Below are 12,791 nucleotides of genomic sequence, written 5' to 3' on the forward strand. Positions count from 1 at the left end.
GCTTGGACTAAAAAAGAAGCAATTCTGGAGGAGAGGTTCACTCCCCAACAGGACAGCGATTGTAAACATTGTACAAAAGACAAATGGTAAGACTTAGATCATGGTGTATTTATGTGTAAGGTAAGTGTATGGCCTGGTCAGTGTTCACATATATATCCCCCTGGAAATTTGTGGTTAAAAAAACAAATCTGATGTTCACAGATGCTCTGGAAAATGAATTATCTTAAACATCCTTGTGAAAAAGAATGTTTAGAAATCACTGGAAAAGACATAACACACTGAATAACGCTGTTGTGACAAAACATGAAATAGTTTACAGAGTGTGAACAATTTCTTTGCTAGAACTCATACTCCTGCTCTTACATTACAGCCTCAGGTCCTGAAGTGAAGGCTATATATTAAGGAGAGAACAGAAATCTGCAATCATTTGTTCCTCTTTCATTTCCTCTTCCATCTGTTGACCAACTCCAGCGTCCCCCAAGGCTGTAAAACATTAAGCCAACTTGCTGAGGGTGTTACACAGCAGATTAAACACTGAATGCCATGTTTACATAGTGAGCATCAGCGGTCTAAAGTTCAGATCTTCAACACATGGCGGTTGAAATTGTTTCCTTTCCTAGCAGTGAGCTAAGCCTTTCTGTCAAACAAAATGATGCACTGGAGGGAAATGCAGAGAGACGTAAGAGTTTCACTTTAAAGATTTTTCCTTTAATGTTTCATGTTTGTATGATAACTGGACTAAAATGTAAAGATCACGCAAAACTAGAGACGTTGAAATCACTGAGTGTGATTTGACATTGGGTTTGTAGTTAATATAAGCACGTAAAGTCTTTTGTTTTGATTTGATCTGCTGCAATGGCCACTGAGCAATCTAGTCTATGAACAGAGTAGATTAATGAGCTCTGCTCATAGCAGTCAAAATCCGGCGTTTCGCTTAGGGTGTATATTAGCCTTTAAAAGATTAACGATTAGAATGTCATGTGACTCGGGGTTCAATGAACTTTTATATTTACAATAGTGATCAACTTAAATCATTCTTTCAGAAAAAAAGGAAAAAGAAATGGAAAAAAAAAATTTAATGTCTGAAAGAAATATTAGATCATTTTAAATGCATATACTTTTTATGTTATTTGCAATGATTATATATTTCTTGTGTAAATATTAATTAAATATTATCAAATAAAATAACTTTTCCTCAGTCCTTCATAGTCCAACCCTGATAAATGGATCAGAAAATCAGCTTGTCCCATGAATGTTTTTCTGAGATAGAAGTTTGTTTCTTTGCTGCTATTGGAAATCAAACCTCCATGCACAAAGCTTCATCCGCTGCTGCCATTCCCAACCATGTTCTGCTCCGGTGGCAATTAGCTCAATAGGAGATAACCCTTTCATTTTTCAAAAGTTTTATTTTGTATTTTTGCACTACAGCTTCCTTTAGAACAGCCAAAATTCTCCCCTCTGAGGTTCTTTATTATTTAATAAATTGTGTATTTGAGCGATCTAGTTCGTCTTCATCAACCTTAAAAATATTAACTTATGCTATTGTTCATTTTAGCAGCATAGACACAATGCACATTGTAAACCAATAGAGCAAATGTCAACACTTGGCTACAACTATTGTCACGCACCACTTTTAAGAACTGACAAAAATGGGAAACAATAATTTATTTTCTCCCAATTATGCCAAGGAAGAGATGATCAGCCAGTCAAAGAGAAGTGTGGATCAATGCTGCCTGTTCCGGTCTGGTCTGAAGGCCAAATCAAGCAGGTCCAGTGACTGACAGATGTCAGTATTTAACAGCCACCAGGTGCTTTCAATTAGCAGCCCCTCTACCTGCTTCCTGAAAAGAACAAAACCAAACAGTGAAATGGCGACACCTACTGGACAGTAGGGGATCGTCACACTATGGTTTGAAGACATTATTATTAGTAGTAGTAATAGTAATAGTAGTTGTTGTTGTAGACTTAGAATACAGGTCCTTCTCAAAATATTAGCATATTGTGATTAATTATGCTAATTTTGTGAGATAGGAATTTTGGGTTTTCATGAGCTGTATGCCAAACTCATCCGTATTAAGATAATAAAATGCCAGAAACATTTCAGCAAGTTTGCAATGAATCTAAAATATATGAATGTTCAAGCTTTATCATTACATTATGGAAAATAATATGCTAATATGCTAATATTATTTTGAGATGGAGCTGTGTAACTGATACCTGCAGTTGACCAGAGATGTCAGCAGAGGGCGCTGTCCCCTGTGTTTATCCCTCGCCGCTGGTCGCGTGCCAGCTCGAATGGCGGCGGGGCTGCTCTCAGAGTTGTGTCTCTCTGTCAACCAGGAGCTGGAGAAGCAGTACTCGCCTAGCAGGTGGTCCCACAGGATGGCGGCTGACGACGTGATCAAAGCCCACGTTAAGGCTCTGAAGGAAGGTCTGTTTGTCTGGAGGTGACGCGGTGAATTAGTTCTATTTACTGAAAGTCTGGTTTTCAGGCCACAGGAGAACCGGTGTGTTGTTTGTTGTCGATCCAAATCTGTGAGCCCAGTCATTGAGTTTGAGTGGATCTGGACATTTTAAGCTACTTGTGCTCTTTTTTTTTTTAGATAATGGATTAATTAGTTTGAAACGGGTTGTTTTAAGCAAAGCTAGTTATTTTTACCTAAACTTGTTGAGGTTTGTTCTTTAACAAATCACATGACAGGAACTAATTGTGGCCTAAAGTTGGATTTAAAGGTTTTCCACATTGATATGTCGCATTCAAGATACTAATGAGATACATTTCAGTAACATATGACTATGTTATGTTGTTTATTATCCAATTCACAATCACATATGTCTTATTGTCAAATAAATTAATTAAATTAGCTTTTGCTTTAGATTGTAAAAGTTCTTTTTTTTTTTTTTTTTTTTTGTTCCAAGCTGTTAGGAAATAAAGAGCACAGCTTTATGGGGGCAATAATTTGAAAAGATCTTAAAGGTTTTCAAGGTGGGTTCCTGGATACTAGTTCCTCTCTACAGCTTCTTACAGGGGTCCCCTGGTCCTACAGGTGCTGGTCATAAAATTAGAATATCATGAAAAAGTAGATTGATTTCAGTAATTCCATTTAAAAAGTGAAACTTGTATATTATATTCATACATTACATACAAACTCATATATTTCAGATGTTTATTTTGTTTAATTTTGATTACAAATGACAACAAATGAAAATCTCAAATTCATCATATCAGAAAATTAGAATATTACTGAAGACCAATAAAAACAAAGGATTTATAGAAATGTTGGCCAACTGAAAAGTATGAACATGAAAAGTATGAGCATGTACAGCACTCAGTATTTAGTTGGGCCTCCTTTGGCCTGTATTACTGCAGCAATGCCGCGTGGCATGGAGTCGATCAGTCTGTGGCACTGCTCAGGTGTTATGATAGCCCAGGTTGCTCTAATGGTGGCTTTTAGCTCTTCTGAATTGTTGGGTCTGGTGTACTGCATCTTCTTCTTCACAATACCCCATAGATTTTCTATGGGGTTAAGGTCAGGAGAGTTTGCTGGCCAATTAAGAACAGGGATACCATGGTCCTTCAACCAGGTACTGGTAGCTTTGGCACTGTGTGCAGGTGCCAAGTCCTGTTGGAAAATGAAATCTGCATCTCCAAAATGTTGGTCAGCTGCAGGAAGCATGAAGTGCTCTAAAACTTCCTGGTATGTGGCTGCGTTGACCCTGGACCTCAGAAAACACAATGGACCAACACCAGCAGATGACATGGCACCCCAAACCATCACTGACTGTGGAAACTTTACACTGGACTTCAAGCAACGTGGATGAAGTGCCTCTCTTCTTTTCCTCCAGACTCTGGGACCTTGATTTCCAAAGGAAATGCAAAATTTACTTTCATCAGAGAACATGACTTTGGACCACTCACCAGCAGTCCAGTCCTGTTTCTCTTTAGCCCAGGCAAGACGCTTCTGACGCTGTCTGTGGTTCAAGAGTGGCTTGACACAAGGAATGCGACAGCAGAAACCCATGTCTTTCATACGTCTGTGTGTGGTGGTTCTTGAAGCACTCACTCCAGCTGCAGTCCACTCTTTGTGAATCTCCCCCACATTTTTGAATGGGTTTTGTTTCACAATCCTCTCCAGGGTGCGGTTATCTCTCTTGCTTGTACACTTTTTTCGACCACATCTTTTCCTTCCCTTCGCCTCTCTATTAATGTGCTTGGACACTGAGCTCTGTGAACAGCCAGCCTCTTTAGCGATGACCTTTTGTGTCTTGCCCTCCTTGTGCAAGGTGTCGATGGTCGTCTTTTGGACAACTGTCAAGTCAGCAGTCTTCCCCATGATTGTGTAGCCTATAGAACTAGACTGAAAGACCATTTAAAGGCTTTTGCAGGTGGTTTGAGTTAATTAGCTGATTAGAGTGTGGCACCAGGGGCCATCAATTTTGAACCTTTTCACAATATTCTAATTTTCTGATATGATGAATTTGAGATTTTCATTTGTTGTCATTTGTAATCATCAAAATTAAACAAAATAAACATCTGAAATATATGAGTTTGTATGTAATGTATGAATATAATATACAAGTTTCACTTTTTAAATGGAATTACTGAAATCAATCTACTTTTTCATGATATTCTAATTTTATGACCAGCACCTGTATGGATGCTGTTTGGCTCTTCTGTCTGCTCCATATTCTGCTTTTAGTGGTAAAATAATGACCTAAAACCCTAATCTAATTAAACACCTCCAACCTTAGAAGAAGAGAAATATGGCAACTCCGGTGTCATAGGAAAAAGTGCAAGCTAACAACAATGTGTTTCTTTGTGATTTTCTTCTTTTAAACACTAATGGAATGCTCACCAAATGATGCCACATCTTATTATGTGTGGAAAGTATAATAAAAGGAAGTCATCTAAAGCACAAACATATTTTACTGCTTCCACTTAAGGCTGCTCCATTTTCAAAGTATAAAAATTGTGATTTATATTTATGATTTATATCACTTGCGATAGGCTTGGGGGGACAATGGGATCTGCTGACTCCCAGACTTTCCTTTACCCAAATACCTCCCCCAGCTCCTCTGGGGGAATCCTAAGGCGGTCCAGCCTGATATAGTCTCCAGATGAGCCTCTCAATATGAAGGAGCAGCATCTCTACTTGGTCTCCTGGATGGTCAAGCTCCTAACCCTACCTCTGTTTAGGATGTATGGCTGCCATGAGCTGATCCCTCATCTCTGTCAGCAATACATTTTCTACTGAATAATAAGGGAGTAAAAACAGAGAGAAAAAAATATATTTTTCTCACAGTTTAGAGGTTTAATTGTTGATTTACAAGTAAAAAGGCGATGGAAATGGACACTTATGCCCTTCATAACAAAAGAAGTTACAAGACAAAAAAAAAAAATCAGAATCAAACAGGGAAATAAAAAAAAAATAGAGTAGTCTGCCCAAAACAAGGAAAACCTACATCATAAAAACAAACAAAAAAAGATCACTGTGCTGCTACCAAAATGAGTGTCAGATAGTGATGGAAAATATCATCAGCTCCTCATTGCCCTGATGAACTGCCTTGATTGGGGGGGTACCTCAACGAACGCTTCATGTCTTATTTTATGCTGAAGTGTAGTTTAGAAAATAAAATAAAACATTCTTATAAAGCCACATTACTCATGCCTTTTCATTTTCTTAAATCAGCTGTTGTCTGACGGTGCCCTCATTCTGTTTTCAGGTACGCAGCGAGCCCGTAGCCTGGCTCAGACTTTGATTGATGTCCCATACGGCGAGGGGGATGGAGAGAAACTAGATGTGTACATCCCCAGGACCAGCTCTTTGGGTACGACGTTATGTTTAAAAATGACCTGAAGCAACTCCCAGTGAACTAATAACCAGCTGCGTATCCTCTCTCTCAGACGTCAACCTGGTTATTTACATCCATGGAGGCTACTGGCAGTTCCTCAGGTGCGGCTCCCTATCCCATCCTTTATTTCTAACCTAGCTTCAAATGTTAATTCAATAAAAGAAAAATCTTCCCAGCAAAGAGGAGTCTGGATTCATGGCCGTCCCACTCGTTGATAAGGATGTAGTTGTGGTTGCTGTTGGTTACGATATCGCCCCCAAAGGTAAGGTTCCTCATTAGATCTGTAGATGAAAGGATGAGGAGGAGATGAGCTGGAAATGTCATCTGTCTGCTGTGCCTCCTTTTAAGGTAACATGGATCTGATGGTATCACAGGTTCGCCGTAGTGTTGTGTCCGTCATTCAGCAGTACTCACATATCAGGTAAAGTAATAATAAATTTCACCATGCTAGATATTGTTTGGAATAGAATCTGCTCCTCTGTGTTGAATAATGTCTCTGCAATTCTTTGTTTAGTGGTCTGTACCTGTGTGGCCACTCTGCAGGGGCCCACCTTGCTGCCATGGTGCTCTCCACCGACTGGTCCCAGTACAGCAGCACACCAAACATTAAAGGTGAGGGTCCAGACTAGGAATATCAGAACACTCTAAAGATCAGAAATATATCCTAATGTGTTTTTTTCCCCCTGTTTAATATTTGTTTGCTGTCTCTAATTTTCTCCAAGGTGCTTTTCTTGTGAGCGGCATATATGACCTGCTGCCCATCCTGTCAACATACGTCAACGAGCCTCTAAAGATGACAGAGTAGGTCCAACGTACGCAGAGACCTGCTGGAATTCAGGCATTGTGCCGGTTTGGATAATCTATACCTGCATTAATCTTGACACTTTTTCCATAATGTTAACTTTAATGCAATTGATATTTTGGGGATGAGCAGCTGGATATTTTAAACGTGTTAAAACGTATCCTAAAAATAATTTCCTGTTTGGTGAGTGAGATTCAATTATTTCCCACTTGAATTTTTCCTCTCTGAAGGTTTTAAAATGTCTAGTTTACCAGCAAAGAGGAGAAAGGAGCCCTTAGGTTTTGTAGAGTCTAAGCAGCTTTAATCAATTTCAGACTTGAGGTACTTTAAGAAATTAATAAGAAATCTACTTTAAAGAATCTTTGGCTATCCCATCATTAGTCGATTAATTGAAATAAAAAATCAACATAATTGTTAGATGCAGCCCTAGTTCTATCTGTGATGCATCTGGGGTCATTATTCCAACAATTTTAAAACAGCATCTTTGATCCTGTTTTTATCGCTAAATTCAGCCTCAACTCATGGCAAACTATAACAGGGAGTTTCACAAATCAATTTTGGGGAAAATTTTATTTGTATCGTGTTTTATTAGGGAGAAATAAAAAAAATTACTTTTTAAATTTAATTGCTAGCTGTATTCCTAACATTTTAAAGTGTATTAAATTAGAGGAAGAAAACATTAATCCCATTTTTTGATGCTTTGAGTCCCTGCTGTGATTAATTTCCTGATCTTGGCTGTTAATGTGAGGCACTGTGATGTAGAGAACACTGTGCTGGAAGATGTGGTCTCTGTTGTTGCTCTCTGTTGGTGCCATTCAGAGCCTCACTGCTTTGTGTCTGCAGGGAGGTGGCGGTACGAAACAGCCCAAGCAGGCTGGTTCCTCAGCTCAAACAGTCCTCCTCCAGCTGTCAGATCGTTGTGGCTGTCGCTCAGAACGATTCTCCGGAGTTTCGCAAGCAGTCAGAGGAATACTACAAAGTTAGTAGTCACACAGTAGTCCGCTTTAAATCAAACAAGATGACCTACGTTTGGTTCTCTTCGTGCTTTTTACTAAAATGGAACCACATTTTACTAATTAAGTAGATCTTTCTATATTAAAAAATATTAAGTTCCCATTCAAAAATTAAAACCAGACATGATTGCTCGTCTCACTAACTTACCTTTGTGTGTTTTAAGACTCTGGAAGAAGCGGGACTGAATGTCACAATGGAGGATGTAGCAAACACAGACCATTTTAATATCATAGAGCAGCTGGTAGATGGAGACTATCACCTAACAAAGGTACAGCCTTTTACCCACAATCAACCTTTTTTTTCTTAGCATTTCTAAACATTGTGTTTGTGTCAATGATTTATCTGAACAGAAATTAGCTTTAAACAGATTTTTTCAGTCACACTACACTGCAGTAGTATTTTACTGGCCCCAAATGAGCAGCTTGACTATTTTAAGACCCGAGTTAGTAAAATACCAGTGTATGAGAGGCAGGTCAAGCATCCCTAATAACAAAGGCAGGATTATGTGATGTAACGCTGGATGTCTCAGGCATGGGCAGAATACCAGGCCGTTTTGGATTAAACTTCTGGAGTAATTGTTACCCTGATCACCATGTTATTTTTCTACAAGCCTCGATTTCAGACTGATCTTAGTGCTTCTACTCTCATGTCTTTATATTCTGAAACAAGTTGAACCATCAGCATGTCTCCAGACTTTCAGGTTTGACATCCAAAGGCTTCATCGTGTTTTATTGAGATGTTAACTGACAGTTCAATAACGAATAGCACACCGTGATTCATAGTGTTTAAAAATCTTATTCAATTGGTCTAAACAGGCATTCCTGGTTTACCTAAGTATGGGCTTTAATAAGGCCAGTTTAACACATAAGAAAATACTTTTAATCATTCAGCCATAGCGCTGGCGGGATGTTTAAGGTTGTTCACTAAATCAGTGTTTCCCAACCTTTTTAGACTTGTCCTTTGGGCATTTTGTCTTACTATGAGTCCCTCTCAGTCAAAAGTATTGATGATTGTCCAAAAGTACAATAACCGATTATAAAATAAAAAGTATATTGTTTAATTTTTTTAACTTGAGCATTTAATTCTTTGGCATTTTAATCTTTTCAATCTAATTATGTTGCCAAGAAGTTCGTAAAGAATCAAAATAAATACAATATAGAATTATACTATAAATCTGCCTTTATAAAAGTAGAGCTCCTCTGAGTATCTCCCTTATGATCATATTTAAACATGAGGAATTGAGAGCAAAATAAAGAACAAACCTTAAAGTCAGACTGACTTAATTAGTTTTAGTTTGTTTTCACCAGGACACGGGAGCTGGTTTGATGAGCTCTGATAGCTCAGTGTGAAAAACTGCTGATCCCAGGCTGTTCTCTACATCCAGTCTGTTCATCTGCTTGGTTTTGGTGAACTCAAACATATAATAAAAACGTACTGTTTGGTTGGTAGAAGCTTGTTTAATTTTTCAGTTGGTTCCACACAAAATAAAGCAGACCCCAGCCTTATTCTATGTTATTACCTGAGAAATAAAATATTTTCATGTACGCCTTGCAATGTACTCGCAGACCACCAGGGGTACAGGTACCCCCGGTTGGGAAACACTGATCAAAATGGAAGGAAGTCTTTTGCAGCAAACATTTTTTAGGATGGTGTGTTAAATGGGATGAACATTGTTGGTTTTCTACCATATTTAGTGTTTTTAAATGTAAGGTAAATACTTTAAGATTAAAAGAAAGTTTTAACTGGTTGTCAGGGGGGTATAAAGTACATTGGAGCTGTACTTTACGCTGTGCGACGTATTCAGAAGTAAAAAATGGAAATATTTTTTTGTTTTAATAAAGGAGATTCATCATTCTGTCTGACAAATCAGAAAGCTTAAGTCGTATTTTTCCTATTTAACCCCTTCTGTCATTACTTTTTCTCTGCAGCTTCTCCTGAAGATGATGGGGAAAAGCTGAAGAGTTAACCTGACCTCTGATCCGTCTGAGAAAATATGCATTGTTTCAGGTTTTCACTGTAGTAAATGTTCTTCTTGTCCTTTGAAATCAATCCAGATGACATTAGTTAATCTGATGGCTTCATTTAGATTATTTATTGCAAACATTCTTCATCAGCTGCTTTGAAAGAAGTCCTTAGCTTTGGATGTTTAAAACACCAGTTGACTGTAGCCCATTGTGTTATTTTTAGGAGGCACGGCCAACACACATTTTATGTTTTTGAGAAGATTGTTACTGATGGCTTATCTCCAAGCTGGTCTGACTGTTGGCGTTTTTGTTTTTTTGCTTTTTCCTTTTTTGTGTGACAGTCTTCAGAGTGTTAAGTTAAGTCTGAAGAGCAGAAACTTGTTTAATCTGAGGGAAGTGTCACCATAATATCTATCTCTACAGTGAGATCTCACCCAGAGAATCCCGATGATAGATGATGAGACATACGGGTGTATATATGAACTTAATCCTGGTAAAGTGCCAGAATTTTCATTTCCAAAAAGGAAGCTTTGAAACTGACATGTAGTTAACCAGTAACAGTGAAACTTTAGTTTACACTACATATTCTGTTATTGCAGACAAATTTTCACAATGTTTATCATTGTAGGATATAAAAAAGAAAATAAATATTTAAATTCACGAAAAAAATATTTCTTTTTGTAGTCTTATTGTTTCGTAAAACCATAAGCTGCTCATTTACATTTAAAAGTTAATGAGCAGTGTGAGCTTATGAACCATTCATCTTGTTTCAAGATAGATCCCCCCCCCCACCCCCCCCCCCCCCCCCCCCCCCCAATTAAGATGGGCTGTACTCCTTATCAAAGTTTGTTCCTGTAAAAATCTGGTTAAAAAATGTGTTCTTTCTGTGGTGAAAATAACTGCTGTGAAATGAGCCATGTGTAACTATCGGCTAAGCAGATTGCATTTCCATGGATATGAACATTTAAACACAGGAGGATCATATTTGCACATAGATATTATACAGTGTGTTCTGTTGGTTTAAAATATTTGAAAACCCACAGGAACAAAAAAAAAACTGCTTGTTTCTGAAAATCAAACATCTTAGACTATACAGGATTTAATACTACTTCCCTTGATCTTATTTTTAGAGTTCTTAATATTCAAGCATGCAGCTGAGACTTTTTCCAGGTGAGGAAACCAAAACGTTGTGTTAAGTCACTGACTTGTAGCATTCGGGTCTTTACATACAGTGGGGCAAAAAAGTATTTAGTCAGCCACCAATAGTGCAAGTTCTCCCACTTAAAAAGATGAGAGAGGCCGGTAATCTTCATCATAGATATACCTCAACTATGAGAGACAAAATGAGAAAAAAAAATCCAGAAAATCACATTGTCTGATTTTTTTTAAAGAATTTATTTGCAAAATGTGGTGGAAAATAAGTATTTGGTCAATAACAAAAGTTCATCTCAATACTTTGTTATATATCCTTTGTTGGCAATGACAGAGATCAAACGTTTCCTGTAAGTCTTCACAAGGTTTTCACACACTGTTGCTGGTATTTTGGCCCATTCCATGGAATGATTCTATAGGGTATTCGGTGCTGGTCCCTGAGGTCTCTGAATAGGGTGTGTAACATTGGTTGGGCTGGAAATGGCATATTTGCTGTTCTATGAGTCCTAATGCAAGCCTGGCTAAAAGCCCTACAATGGAATAACAGGTTTTGTTCCTTTTATGGTATGCTCATGAATATTTAGATGAGCTGTGCACTGATTGGTTGGTTTACAACGAGCGAAGCTGCTGAGCAAAGACTCATCATAGCAACAAGCACTCACTCACTGAAACATCTAATTGTTGATATGGTAGAGTGACCAGATGTCCTCTTTTTTTTTTTTTTTTTTTCGTCTGGGAGATCTACCTCTATTCATGTTCTTGGGCCAGTGAGCCAGTGGGCTGGTCTGTATGTCAATTTTGGGGTGTAAGAAAAGTACAGGCTAGAACCAAATAAGGCAACATCCTGAATTGACGTCAATTCGGGGTTTCATATGGATTCGCCTGTTTTATGGTGGAAGTTTAGAATTGTGAGATTTGCAGAGAAAGGAGGTGTCAATGGGGTTTGAACTTTTCTACATCCATTTCACCCACTGAACTATCATTATTCATCTATTACCATGTAAACTCGATTTGTTTTCTACGACCCTTTTAATAATGACATCTTAAGTTTAAAGTTTACACATCATATTCTGGAAGCCAACCCGAAATGAAACTCCTCAATAAAATCTGACAAATAAACAAAAAAAAAAAAAAAAAAATTGGTATTATTAGTCAATATAACACGCTTAAAATAGTGCACGAATTTCTACTGAACCAAACATTTTTGGACAGAAAAAAAAGGCGAATTTGAGTGAATTAACATGTGTTTCAAATGTGCATTTCTACATTTAATTTTTACTTTAGATAATTAAATAAACATTCAGCTATAAATTCCTTGAACTGGGAGATAGAGTAAATGGTCTTGTTATTAACTACTGTTTATTGTTAAGCATGTATGTATGTATGTATGTATGTAAATATATATATCAATAAATTTGGGGGGTTATTTTTTCCAAGTCATTTTTTCACTGTCAGTCATTCATTTATAAAAAATCTTACTTTGTTGATTAAATAAATTGTTAGGAGCTAAATATCTATTTAAGAAAAAAAATATTTCCAAACTAAATATTTAAGATTTTTATAAATAAATGACCCAGTTAAAAATGCTAAAACTGCCTATATATATATATATATATATATTAGAGGGGAGCTAAATATAGTTTGGAGCTAAATATGTATTAAAAAATATAAATTTGAATTGCAAACTTAATATTTAGCCAAGATTTTTATAAATGCATGACACGGTTAAAAAGATGCTAAAACTGCATTATATATATATATATATATATACCCAAATGACTTCTGACCCCCAGATTCCACATACTCCGTCAACGCTCCGCTCCGCTCCGCCCCGCTGACGTACGTCGTGCGGAGCGCTTGTCTTTCATGGAAATCAATGAGAACTGTTCCACATCCACCGCTACTCCTCCGCACGTCTCCGTCCACGTACGTCTTCTCCGTCCGTCACCGACAAATTACGGAGCCGAGCTATTTTTTGCTCCGCTCCGGTCCGGCCAAGTCAAGAT

At 37.6% G+C, this 12,791-nt stretch overlaps 1 protein-coding gene across 3 annotated transcripts; it reads left to right on the forward strand.

Annotated features, from left to right (window-relative positions):
• Positions 1-525: 525 nt before the first annotated feature.
• On the forward strand, positions 526-10,302 carry afmid (arylformamidase). 3 transcript variants are annotated; one of them, XM_038284665.1, is made up of 11 exons: positions 526-679; positions 2,341-2,431; positions 5,725-5,829; positions 5,906-5,954; positions 6,030-6,115; positions 6,202-6,274; positions 6,368-6,465; positions 6,576-6,654; positions 7,499-7,634; positions 7,833-7,937; positions 9,598-10,302. In XM_038284665.1, exons 1-11 carry the CDS (start codon positions 650-652, stop codon positions 9,625-9,627), a joined length of 882 nt encoding a protein of 293 aa, XP_038140593.1. In that variant the 5' UTR covers positions 526-649; the 3' UTR covers positions 9,628-10,302. The 3 variants fall into 3 exon arrangements, with proteins under 3 accessions (XP_038140593.1, XP_038140594.1, XP_038140592.1); XM_038284666.1 differs by lacking the exon at positions 2,341-2,431 and having other exon boundaries at positions 556-679; XM_038284664.1 differs by lacking the exon at positions 526-679 and having other exon boundaries at positions 2,266-2,431.
• Positions 10,303-12,791: the final 2,489 nt, after the last annotated feature.

Source organism: Cyprinodon tularosa, unplaced genomic scaffold (assembly GCF_016077235.1).
Source record: "Cyprinodon tularosa strain WSP-4 unplaced genomic scaffold, ASM1607723v1 ctg201, whole genome shotgun sequence".
NCBI lineage: Eukaryota > Metazoa > Chordata > Actinopteri > Cyprinodontiformes > Cyprinodontidae > Cyprinodon > Cyprinodon tularosa.